At 40.6% G+C, this 13,099-nt stretch overlaps 1 protein-coding gene across 1 annotated transcript; it reads right to left on the bottom strand.

Annotated features, from left to right (window-relative positions):
- Window positions 1-279: 279 nt before the first annotated feature.
- LOC109639658 (probable glutamate receptor) lies at window positions 280-11,083 on the bottom strand. The gene is made up of 10 exons (XM_020103249.2): window positions 10,925-11,083; window positions 10,685-10,759; window positions 8,349-8,380; window positions 5,159-5,338; window positions 4,330-4,553; window positions 4,055-4,152; window positions 3,116-3,333; window positions 1,943-2,162; window positions 727-977; window positions 280-650 (listed from the first exon to the last, which is right to left on the bottom strand). The coding sequence occupies exons 2-10, from the start codon at window positions 10,746-10,748 to the stop codon at window positions 552-554; spliced, it is 1,386 nt and encodes a 461-aa protein (XP_019958808.2). The 5' UTR covers window positions 10,749-10,759; window positions 10,925-11,083; the 3' UTR covers window positions 280-551.
- Between the last annotated feature and the right edge of the window lie 2,016 nt (window positions 11,084-13,099).

Raw genomic sequence — 13,099 nt, 5'->3', positions numbered from 1 at the left:
TAACTGATGCAAACTCATGTTGATTCTGGTTTGGCTTTGTCTGTGCTTGATGTGGATTTTATGACCTGCAAAACCAAAACAATTTGCGAAATAGCTAGAAGCCAGAGGAATTACAGTTGATGATAATTCTGTGCTGGTTGGTGAGCAACACCTTTCACATTACACAGTATTCCATCAATACTCATATGAAAATATAGCTTGACAAATCTGAGGTTGTTTTTTTTTCTAAATATATCTCAATGCTTGCATATCAGTAATGATACTGTTTCACTAAATAAGTAAAATCATTCATTTATTTGTAACATAGAAGCAAATACAAACAATTAAAGACTCAATCTCAACAAGAGATGTAGGTTAGTCAGTGAGACATGGACATCTGACAAGTAGTTTGTTGACTAATCTTTAGAGGTGTTAGTTGATAATGTGTCCTGTGTGGCCTCTGAGCCTTTCAGAAACAGTAATAAAACATTCTGAATGACCACACGACATGAAGCTGTTGCTACAGAAACTCTGCCACTACCTTGTCAAAAGCTAACGCGTACACTTCTCCTTTAAGCTTTGCTTTTGTCTGGGCTGTCTTGCTCTGTGCTCGCTTCTCCGCTGCCAAATCTCCGGTTCAGCTCTGCTGTCAGCTCTGAGCAGCATGATTTCTGTAAAAGAAAAGGCAAAAAGTAAGGAATACAATTAGTCCATGATGTGATCAGGCTTTTGGATACCCGTCCCTACCTTGCCATCCTTAGCTTGGTTGCGGGCTCTGGACAAGAGTTCCAGCAGGGCCAGCAATAGCCCCACACCCAGTCCCAGGCCTAGGAGGAGGAAGAGGCTCCTCAAATCATTGGGCTGCAGGGCCTCTGAGGTGTGGACCCTGTCAGCCCCCAAGCAGCTGCTGGCCCACCACTTTTCCCGCAGGAACGTTAATGTGCCAGACTCGCTGAGCATGAGGATAGCCACAGTTAGGTTTTTGACAAGCGAGGAACCTGTGGGAGCAAAGAGAGGTGATGTGGTAAAATGAAAGCCTTTGAACAAACTCCCTCCAGAACCGTGAACATGCTGCTCTAACAGCCTCCACTCATTTGGTTTAACATCCAATGCTCAACCAGCTGCAGGGATTTGCATTCAGCTATCAGAGCATTAGTGCCGTCCAACACAGAGGCTGGCTGATAAGGTCGGGCTCACAGTTTGGATTCCAGTTCATCCCAAACCTGTTAGATGGGGCAGATGTCTCCAAAACTCAACTGCCAATTTCCATGATGAGGCTGGATATTTTCACGAGAGCATGATCATGCTCCATCAAGGAGGAAAGGAAGGGAATAAAACAACGTTAGACAAACACTGTTTTCATATATGATCGTATACATAAATTATATACGTATCAAGTAATTCAGGTAGAACCGGGCCCTGTCTCCAACAGAAGGAGTTGTTGGGTCGTCTACACATCTCTGTATCAGAAGGGTGATATAGTATACCTTATAAAATTGGAATGGTAACAACAAGTAATATGAGCCTTCAGCATTTCTCCACTATCATTATTCAAATAATGTGTTGTTAACATCAGCTAGCTCTGACTGTCTCAGCTACCTCAGCTTGCAAAATAGCTACACCTGGCTAGCATACCTTTGATACCCTAAAAAGACCCCAACACTGGAAACATTTCTTTAGCTTTATTATGTCTTTACAGCAACCAATAACATGTAGGCAAGATTTTTTAGGGCGATTGCCCTCTTTTGTTTTTGGAAGTGTCACCGTGATAAAGGTAGGGGAAAACTGTTACTCACCTGGAAGCGCTGGTGGTAGTTAAGAATTTAAACTGACGAATGCTTAATTTGAAGCATACAGACACCCATGCAATTGAAATGTAACCTAGAGCACATCACAATTTCAGTGGGCAGTGATGCGTTTTCCAAAATAAAAGAAAACATCCATATACGGCCAAAGGACTCACCCAGGGGTGCTGCGATGGAGTAGCCTCTCATACCGACGACACTCTCTGATCGGACCAGTCTACAGTAACGAGCCACTGCCAAGTCCAAGGACACTGATTCACCAATGAAGGCAAAGTTTCCCTCCTGGGCACGGCGGAGACCCTCCTCCATGTTGGACACGAAGCTCTTCTTACGCTCCATGTTCTGGTAGATACGTTGGTACAGGGAATTCTGGGAATTCTGGGAAAGAAAAGAATGAAAGATTAAACATTCTAATCATCTTTCTGAGTGCACAAGATATCAGCAGCACACGTTGTTGGCTGGACCAACAATGGTGCAGCATGACATCCCAGAATGTTCCTGATCAAGTTGCTCCATTAGTCTGTTGAGTGTTGGGGACATCCCATTGGCTTTCAAAATTATTTTTCTATTATCAGAAACCTTTTATCAATCAATCGGTCAAATTTAATCTGTATAGCCTATATTAGCAAATCACAGTTTGTCACTTTTAGTAACATCTTTACATCTACTAATATCACGTTTATCATTTTCATTAGCACAACCAGTCTGAGAGTGCTTAGAATATGGTGGGCAAACTGTTCCTTGTCTCTCACTCTTCTCTGCCCCCTTTTCAACCCACCTCTCCTCTCTCCCCCATTTTTCATTGCTCGCCCCAACCAGTCACCCACATCGAGTCTGGTTCTAGAAGCTTTTCCTTTTTTTCTCTCCATGGTCGTCGGACTTTGTTCATTGTGGGAACTGTTTGGTTTCTCTTTAATTCTTAAGGTCTCGACCTTAATATGTAAAGTAACTGGATATAATGTATAATATTATTTGGCACCATGTAAAATAAAATAGAATTATATTGAACTGGTAAAAATTTCAAAAAAGCATTTGGAAAAAAATCAATCATCCCCTTAGATTTCACAAACCTTGGCTATTTCATGTAAGTCAGCTGCTCGGTCTGCATCTACCCAGACAAAGGTTGTGTGCTGTGACATCTGACATTATGAATATACTAATAAGGATAGAGCAGTTCCACAGTAGTTTGAAACTATTTTGCACATCGACCATACACAGTCCAGCCACATAATAGGTTTCAACCTGGTCCGTTTCAATTTACTGTATCTGACTGTCTCAGACCAGCTGCAATGACTCTGACCATTTGGCAAATTAAGAGCAACTGAATGTACCTTAAAGAAAAACATGGTGGATCCAGATTCCACTGTGCCATAATCGATCACATCCTGGTTGGCGAGGTCTTCAAAGGTCCTGATGGAGCTGTGTTTGCTGTTGGAGTGCAACACGGAGTTGAAGTTGCCGAAATAGCAGGCAAGCAGCATTAGAGCAAACAGCCACCAGATGGCACTGACTACACGTCCAGACAGGCCTTTAGGATGAGGACCGGCACCTGAGAGGACACAGGCAGCAGTGGGTGAGAAGAGTTGCACCATCACTCAAAGCACTGTTAAAGGCATAGTTCACCCAAAAATAAAAATTCAGTAATCTATTCACCACTATGCCAATGGAGGAGTGGGTTAAGTGTTTTCCTCTGATATCCTCCTAGTTACTGCTGCAGTAACTGCAGGTACCCCCATACTCATGAGTTCTCACATTTGAAGAAATGGTTGCCATTTACATCAATTGTATTGGATCACTGAGTGATTTTTTTTTTTTAAACTATTACTTAAAGGCTGAAATATTATAGTTATGGTCAGATTAAAACAATGCAGACTGACATGGTAACGTGATAAAAACCATCTCCCTGAATTATGGATAATCAGGATACAGTATTATATTATTTTAAGATCGCTATGACTCAGTTCATGATATAGTGCTCCGCTCAGCTCATACAGTATAACATTTTATTTTAGACTGCAGCATTAAAACCCAGGAATGCAGTTTTATTGAATATTCTGTTTGACTGTGAATATTGAGAAGGTACTTTAAGGTACTATAAAGTGTAACCTGGGACTGTACCATGAAATCACTTTTTCTGTTCTGGACCTAGCACAAATATTGAGTTTTTAACCATCGCATCACCATCATTGTAACCCTCTTCTGACAGGTCAGAGAGATGCAGCCAGCAGCAGTGTGTTTCTGAGCCTGGGTTCAGCTGGCTGCTATGTTACCTTGTAAGGTGAGAGCTCCTGTGATGTACCAGAAGCTGTGCAGCAAAGTGAAGCTGTGCTCCTCTGTGTCCGGCTCGGCCCATTCACTGGGACTGATCCTGAACAATGACAGAACATAACCAGCTGTGTTAAAGCAGGGGGATTCACACATCTGTTTACTGGAAGATAACTTTTATGTGTGTGGGGCGACTTTACAGATGCATGTTTACTACAGCAGATGCAGTAATTATATCAGTCAACGGTTTCTGTGGTGACCTTCTGAAGCTTGCACTTACCTGCCCACCAGGAAGATGCAGAGACCTGTTAGCAGGAATGCAACGAGTATGCCAACCCACATGTTGGTGGAGAAGGGTGCCAGCAGGCTGAGGGTGCTCTCCTCAGAGGCCACGTCCTTACGCAGGATGAAGCTGATTCCTGTTTGCATGAAGGGGGTTGTCATTTCCACTTGTTGCTCTCTGATAGCGGTGAGGGTCAGCGGGGCCACAGCCAAGTCAGCTTCCTGTTGGACCATGGAGGCACACACACATTCACATGTGCAGTGTGCGTAAGGTTGTTACACAATCCTGTAATGCTAAGCAGCAGATCCTTTTCACTGTTGTTTTGATACAAATTACACATTAGTTGTTATAAAAACAACAAAGCCTGTAATAATTTTATTGTTAAACCTCAGCTAATGACTTATTATCTTTATACGAGTGAGACATGGCAACATTGAGCTAAGACTCAGTAAATTATACAATTATTAAAAAATATTGGTTAATTGATAAATTTCACTACATTTATTGACAAGAATATTTATTTTCAAAATATATTTGTTAATGAATTTTTAAAACCTGGGCTTGGAGCACCTAGATAAACATTTTCAGATATTAGTTTTTAATGATCTCAGATTTGTTATTTTAAAGCTTAAAATCTTGTAAAATAGACTACATAGGTTCCACACACAGACCTAAGGATCGACTTCAAACTCATTTAGAGTTACTTTTAAGAATAGAAGTATACTCATAAATATTTGGTTACTCTGATTACAGTGACAATACTTCATCTTGGTCATTGGTCAGTTATTACTGTACTGGTGTGACAGTTGCATGGCCTCTGACTTACCCCTCTGATGATCTCACCAATCATGCCAGTCCAGTTGCCGCTGGCATTTATGGTTCCGTAGCGGTTATCCTTCACCAGGTGCACCTTGTACTTGAAGCCCAGGTTCTTCGATAGTTCTGCAAGCAGGTCCATGCAGAAGCCCTCCAGCTCAGAACCTCGGCTCATGGTGTACGGGTCCTCCTGGACAAACAGCACAAACAACCTCATTTTACTGGGGAGTGTTATGGATCACTGAGGGAGAACTGGTGATACAATGCCATCTCTGAATGTCTGCAAAGATTAGGTTAAAAGAAAATCTCAGGATGTGAAAGATTATGTAAGCAGTCTTCAGAGGATGAGCAGCATATGCAACTGATGTGAGGTGATATTTAAAGTAAAATTTGGTGTTTTACACAGAAAAGTGTCCATAAAGTATCATTTTCTCTAAACAAGTTAATCCATTTTTGAGGGCAATAAGAAAAACATCTTCCAAATTAAATGTTGATTTTCTTTACTTTTTGTTTTCTGATTTTCCAAACTATTTGGTTGGCCTGATCAACTGGACTACCTTTTCATTAGTTTTAAATAAATAAATAAATAAAGACTTTAAAGGTCCAGTGTGTAAGATTTAGGTAAAAGGGGCAGAAATTTAATGTAGAATAATCCTCATGATGATTTCACTAGTTCATTTCATCTAAATTGTATGAATTGTAGTTTTCTACCATGCCATGTTTTTTACATTAGTCCAGTCTGGACAAACCAGCCTAGACCCCCCTGTGGCCCCCCTCTGACTATACTAATTATTATACAAATTATACGGCACTGATGCACCGAGTATTTGATGATATTAAATTATTTTTCCAGAGATCCAGAGATCCCACTGACTGTGTGCTGCTGTCTGTGCCCTGTCAAGTTCTCACTGATGCACACCTTCACTCCATCTTGAGGGTTTCCACAGAACCTAACCCCTAATCATAAAAGTAGAATGTAGCCGACCTAAATATGTTTTCTTTTTGCACTTTATCATATATCCTGTTTGTCCTGTTTCATAAATGTTGACCCTGTTTGGCCCTCGACGTAGTTCCAGTTTTTAATTTTGACTCTCTCTGTGATTGAGTTTGACACCACTGTTCTAGTCGGATCTCTTAGAGCGGTGCAGCGTCACTGGCTGCTGCTCGGGCCGACTAGAAGCAAGGAGAAGCAAGAATCTCAGAGAGGAAAATACAGACCGGGATACAGAGACCCTCTGGTACAGTACAGCTGGTGCTGTTCAATGAGTCATACCAAGAAGTGTTTTTTGAGCTCTTCAGACTCTGCAAAATAGCGGTTGAGATCCCAGTGAGTACTGCTTCTTGTGAGCGGAGTTTTTCTACACTGAAGCTGGTGAAAACATACCTCAGGTCCATCATAACTGATGAGAGACTAAGCAATCTGGGTGTGCTAAGTATCGAGTCTAGGAGGGCAAAGGCTTTGAATCATTTGTTGATCGAATTGCCAAAAATCACCAAAAACACAGAATATAGTTGCTCTAATTCTACTATTCTCGTTTTCAATATTGTAATTTTCAAATATTGTAAATGTAACAAATAAAGTATTATGTTGTGTTTTGTTTTTTATAAAGCACTTTGTAACCTTGTTAAGATAAGTGCTATACAATTAAAGTTCTTATTCTTTTTACATAGGGTACTGAACTAAAAATGTTGAAAGCTTGAATACTGTCTTTGTCTCTTTTGTCCTGGGTTCAATGTGCCCCTCTGACAAAACATCTGGCCCCAGCCTGGCCCAGGCCACTGGGTGAAGGGTGTTTAGCTGCAACATGCAATTTCAACACAAGATATCACAAAATTCTACACACTGTACCTTTAAGACTCAATTAAAGACAATAAGTACCTGATAAAATAAAAGTTTTTTGGGGTTTTTTAAATTTTAAAACTGGGGTCTGAACTGGAGGTTTTCATTTCTAGGGGTTACCCACCACAACTGCTGGGATCTGGGAAAAGAAATGTAATTTTGAAACACAGGGAGTCAGACATTTTACAATTTATAATAAAACCAACTGTTTATTCACAAGATCTAATCTACTTTATTAAGTTGTTGTATACTTTTATAGTATAGAATGAAAGTAGGATTTCGGAGTTAGACTGTACACCCTGCACAACTAAATTTTGTGCACTTTCTGCTTTTAGCTGGGAAAGATTAAAAAGTACAATCATGGATCATGCGGGGCAGATCATTGCACAATGTGATTATGGGGGGACCTGGGACCTGTTCTATGAAGCAAGTTCAAGCCTGTAAAAAATACAAGGACACCACATTATCCAGACTAAAGACTAATCCAGCTGCTAAATGCAGGAAGCAGAGCTGGAAAACAATCTCTGTTTGAATGTTACGGAGCCCCTCGTGACACATTGGGATATTATGTGACCATAATAATGTGTCAGAATGAGATAAATAACGCGGGGACATGAAAAATGAATCTGTTCTTTACTGATACAAGGTGAATCTGGAAACTATCTGTTCCCCTTTTCAAATAAAATATTAAACAATGGTCAGGGGTTGAAATATGTATATGACAAAAAATAAAAAGTTAAAGTCAATATGAGTTTGTGACGTCAACATAGTGTCATTATGCAAAGACTTTTGGACAATTTTATCATGCATTATGCAAACATAACTTTTAGGTTGTATTGTACTTTATATACAAATACTGTTAATAATTGTGTCTTAGTTCCCAGCATTGCTTTTGTTTGCTCAAGTCTTTATTGATTCATTTATTTTTTTGTTTATTTGACAGGAACAATGCAGAGCTCTTTCATAGTACCAGAATTAGCTATAAGCTATTTTTTTTTCTGTGGTCCCTTGGCAGGAAATGTGTAACATCTCAGCAAAACGTGACCTCATATCCCAATTCTCTGCCCCAATGTACCTAACTTTATCCGTCCAAGTCATGCAGAGCCATCACTCATATTTACTGATATCTACATCAAACCAGGGGTTAATAGTAAGAATATCTGAGGCTTAAAGTGGGATGATTGTTAATGGTGAAAAATCTGAAGAAAAGTTGGACTTTTTTTTTTTTTACTGATGAAAATGATGTTAAAACTACAAAGGTAAGAGATTGTGCGTAGTAGAGAAGAAAAATTCTTTTCACAGCTGCACAAGGCCCCACTTTTGGTTTTCTCATCCAGAGAGTACCACAAAGAAACAATACCTTTATAGTGGTGATGGATAACTCCTTGGCATCTAAATGGAAACAAAAAAACAAGAAGCACAATCAATTCTGAATTGTAATGAAGCAAGTCAACATAATCAAGCATCAACACAGAGATGAGAGGATTTAGTTCTGAGCCACTTGTTTGGCTGATTAGTGGTTTGGTTCCATGTCTACAGGCTTATAGTCAGAGCAGCTCCTGATTCTTAATGAGGCATATTGTTGCTCTGAGTCCCCTTCATGTGTTTTTCTCTCAGCTGCAGCAGTGAATAAGCCAGACAGCCATCGGAGGACAATGGCAGGCTTGTTGTCGGCTGTTTTTCAGGAGATCTGAGAGGCCTCCACACTGAGCGGACAGTTGCAAGGTACACCCGGGGAGTATCTGGGCCCCTGTGGGGGGGGGTCAAAGCAGGGGCCTTTCCTCAAGGATGTTTTTCTTTTTTATATCGTCTACCCCCTCAGTCTCCCATGACACTCAGAGTTGTTTTCCTTGTGCTGTAGCTGTGACCAATGGCATTCGCAGTGTGTCCAGCAGGCCCTAACATGCCCTGCCAGGGTCCATCAGAAAGGGGGGGGTGGTGAGCGGAGGTGCCAGGGGTGCTAGTTTTTCTTTATAACATATGATAACAAAAACAGGGTCTGGTTTGTTCACATAAAATCATTGACAGCCTCCCCTAGAGACGATGGCAGGACCTAAGATCTGCGGAGATGCCTGTCAGTTCATTGCCTGCCTGCATAGAGTGCCCCCCCCCATACTGTTAATTGATTTATCACAGTGCTTTCTGGACCACAGCAAGGCAGTGGCCCCTCCACTGGTGAGAAATGGTGTGGCTGCCACAGTAAATGATGCCCCCTCTATGCTTTGATAGGACTCCAGCAGTGTAGCTGGGCCAGAGGGGGAAAGAGTCAAGTGTGAGGGATGATGTGGGAGCGTGACCCCCGTCTCGTAGGTCAGCCAGAGCTTGCAGAGCTGAGCATCAACTTCGCAGACTGAGGCTGGCTCTGGAGCAGGAGATGATCTCATTGGCTGAGGGAAACCATAGTGGGTGGAGCCACAAAGCACCCAGCTTTACAAAATGTAATGTAAAAAATGACAGAAACATAATTAAGTCAATGTATAAACTGAAATAGAAATGTGAAGTGTCTCCCTGAAATGTGCCTGTATATAACTCTAAAAGAGAATACATAAGGAATACAACCACATTACGTTTTCGCTGAATGTGCTGCTTATTTGCACATTTCTCAAGTATTTTGCAAATATGGTCATAAATGAACACTGTGTTCTGTTTTGATACAGAAAAGAAAATTCATAAAACTGTTTAAGTTTGAAAACTACTGTATCATCTATCCAACTATCCATCCACCTATCATCCATCTATCTTTATCTAAAATGACCCAAAGTGCCTTTTTTGCCTAACCCACGGACATGACTCTGGATTTGAACTCTGAACTCACATTGTCCACCGCTGCCATTCATACTATTGCCCATGAGCAAAATCCAGCCACAGATTGAATTTCTTTGCTGTTGCAGTTTAGTTGCGCAGAAATGGAATTACAAGGAGATAGGGTTGTGACAACAAACAGCTGGTGAGATGCAAAAGAAGTAAGGTACGTTTTTTTTAAAAAAAATCCAACCTGACTGTGAACAAGCCCTATGACTGAAACAACTCGCTAGGCACTACCATTAAATACAACCCATAGAGGTGTGTGCGTACCTAACGGTCATTGTCATGGTAACAGCACTAAACCTGTTGTTAAGGTTTGAAGCAAAGTCATAGTTTGGTTGGTTGGTTTCAGGAAAAGAACTTGGTTTGGGTTGAAATAATATTTTTTTAAAGGTTAGATGTCATTTGTTGTGGTAAAAATCATGAACTGGCAACTGAGGTTGTGGAAATGCTTTGTATGAAAGAAACAATGAAAACTGGTTGTAATCAGAAAAAGGAACAGGTGATCTGTACACACACAATTATTTCATTTCAATTGCTGCTCCCTCCATCTCTATCAGATATTTTTTTATATATAAATATTTTAAACATAAACACACCTTTCTATTATGCTAAAATCTGATTCTTTTAATCAAAGTCATACATTTTGTTGATGTTACTGCACTTCTGTCCGTCCTAGGAGAGGGATCCCTCACATGTGGCTCTCTCTGAAGTTTCTATGTTTTCCCCCCTGTTAAAATGAATGTTTTGGTACTTTCTTACTCTTGTTGAGGGTTAAGGACAGAAACTTGTCAAGCTATATCAGACAAATTGTGATTCAGGAATATGTGCTAATGTGTACAAATAACACTCCAACATGTTTTGCAATGCAAGGTTGTGTGCTCGTCTCACCTGCAGTGACTGTCCCAACACTGATGGCTGCCACACAGAGGAGAAAAGCAGTGAAGCCTTTCATGTTGCCACAAACTGTAAATGAAATGAAACAAATTTAATTATTTCTTCAAACACAATTCACCCAAACCACAACATCTATAATGAGAAATGCTTGATAATAAATACATTCTACCGAGAAATACCAAACAGATAAGAAATAAACACTGTTGACGTGTGAAAAAAACAAAAACTCCTTACCAATGTTATCTGCAACGTGGAATAAAACCTTGACTTCAGTACAAGGGACGACTCCACAAAAATGTTTGAAGAAATTCACTACTTTTGCAAATGGGCAGTGGGCAGGGTTGTGTGCTGCATAATGTAGTGGGGTTGTTATGGGGGAGCACAGGGAGGGAGCGAGGGAGGGAGGGAGGAGATATGAGCTCAGAGGGGAATGTACCCGTGACTGCTGGACCGAGGTTTGAGCGGAATGAAATCTGAAATGAGATGATATCAAATTACAGGAGCAGTTGTGTATTCTGCAGTAGAACCGTCCAACACCTACTTCTATAGGAGTGCATGAATGTTGTTGACTTTGAAGCAACACTTTCTTGGTTATGTCATTGTTACAATGCTTGTTAATGTAATGTTACATGTAGGATCTTTGAAAAAGGGAGGTGGACTGGGGGGAAGTGGTTTACTGTAGAGAGGGGGTGGGTGCAATGACCGTACAGATGGATGGAGGTCCCAGAGAGTCAGAGGAAGAGGTTTATGTCCTGACCAACCTTGAGGGACTCCTCAATGTGAGCACAATGTCTGCTCTACTACAGTGCTGACCACACCCGATCGTACATTAAGTAGCCTTCACACATTTAGATCTAAGATGCTTAAATCAAAAAGGAATTCATGTCACCTCTGATATAATATCATGACTGATCCCCTTACATTAAAAAATTACATTGATTAATCAATATTCACTAAAATTCACATTTTAATTTCCACATAACCCCATCCTGTTTCATCGCCTAAAAAACTCAAAACAAACAAGATTTATCTACACAAAACCTTTTTCAAAAACAGGCAGTGATGTCATCTTGAAAGGAGGAACTGAATCACTCTGACAAAAACATTCTCTCCAAGTCTGAAGTGCAAGACAGAGCTCGGAGGTTTCATTTGAGAGGCCAGGCCTTGCCAGATTGTCTCGATAAATACAGCTTAAAAGGAACTCTGCGGTTTTCTTGGAATCCTAATGAAGCCATCTTTTGTGTTTGTGTGCTGGCTGAAGTGCAGTCTGTGGCCCTAAAACGAGCATGTCGCGCTTCACAAAGTCTGACAGAGCTGAGGAAGAGGCCTGGCAGAGTCTGACAGATCGCCAGAGGTGGCTGACAGCTTTGGAAACCAGACTTGACAGTGGACAAACCTTTGAGTGAAAAATCAGTGTCCATGGAGGGGCTGCACAGATTCTCAGATATGATATGGTTTTCAAACCCAAAGCACTTTTAAGTTTAGGTCAAATTCAGCCAGTCATAGTTGTCCACATTAACATGCGTATTTCAATATTGACCAGTATCCCAGAGGTTGTCAAAGTAAATGGATAATAACAGGTTTTCTTTTGCGTCAGCAAAGGTAGAGAATCTATCCATTTCCTGCATACAGTCAGGGTCTAAATACATTGTATTATCATCAGCGTCACATTTGTGGGTGAAAGAAAGTCTGGGTAATAGATTTGTAGCCTAAACAAAATCTGAACATGTTTGGCAAGTGATACTAAAAAGATGTTTTTCTCTCCTGTGATGACTGGTTGGGCTTGTAGTCTCTTGTGCAGCCTCAAGTCTTTGTTCTGGAACATTCTCCCTTCCCACAGGGGGTCTGGGGGTTTTTGCCAGGGAGGGTGAGAGAGGTGAGGTCTGGTAAACACAGAACCAAGCAAAGTCCATAATTAGAGCAGCATCAGACGCTGCCAAAACCAAGGACAAAGGCTTTATATGTCAGCTTGTATGAGGCTCAGTTTAACTGGTCTGTTAATGACTTGTCTTTGTCTCTGAACAGAGGCAGCTGTTGATAGTTTAAGAGTAAATGAAACAAATGAGCTGTGAAACTTTCGATAATATTCATTTGAGATTTATTTGGGTCTTAATTACACAATTGTTTGAATTAAATATTATCCCTAAAACTTTGCACAAAGAACTGTCATGGCAGTGCAAACAATACAGCAGGTCGACAAATAAACATGCTTTATACAGATCGTTTCCATCTTGTTTTAGTGCTACATGATGAGAACAGAGGGTTTTGGACATGATGCTCTTGTGACCACCATCATACCATCAAAACAAAGGAGTTTGGAATATTACCAAATCTTTAAAAAAATTGTTGTAAAATAAAGCACTGCCTTAAGATAAATGTTACAGTGCATAAAAGACATGCAGTCAACTA

The sequence above is a fragment of the Paralichthys olivaceus genome, chromosome 6, assembly GCF_024713975.1.
Source record: "Paralichthys olivaceus isolate ysfri-2021 chromosome 6, ASM2471397v2, whole genome shotgun sequence".
In the NCBI taxonomy this organism is placed as follows: Eukaryota; Metazoa; Chordata; class Actinopteri; order Pleuronectiformes; family Paralichthyidae; genus Paralichthys; species Paralichthys olivaceus.
Note: the sequence above shows the minus strand (reverse complement) of the source record. Positions and strands in the feature narration are given on the sequence as shown.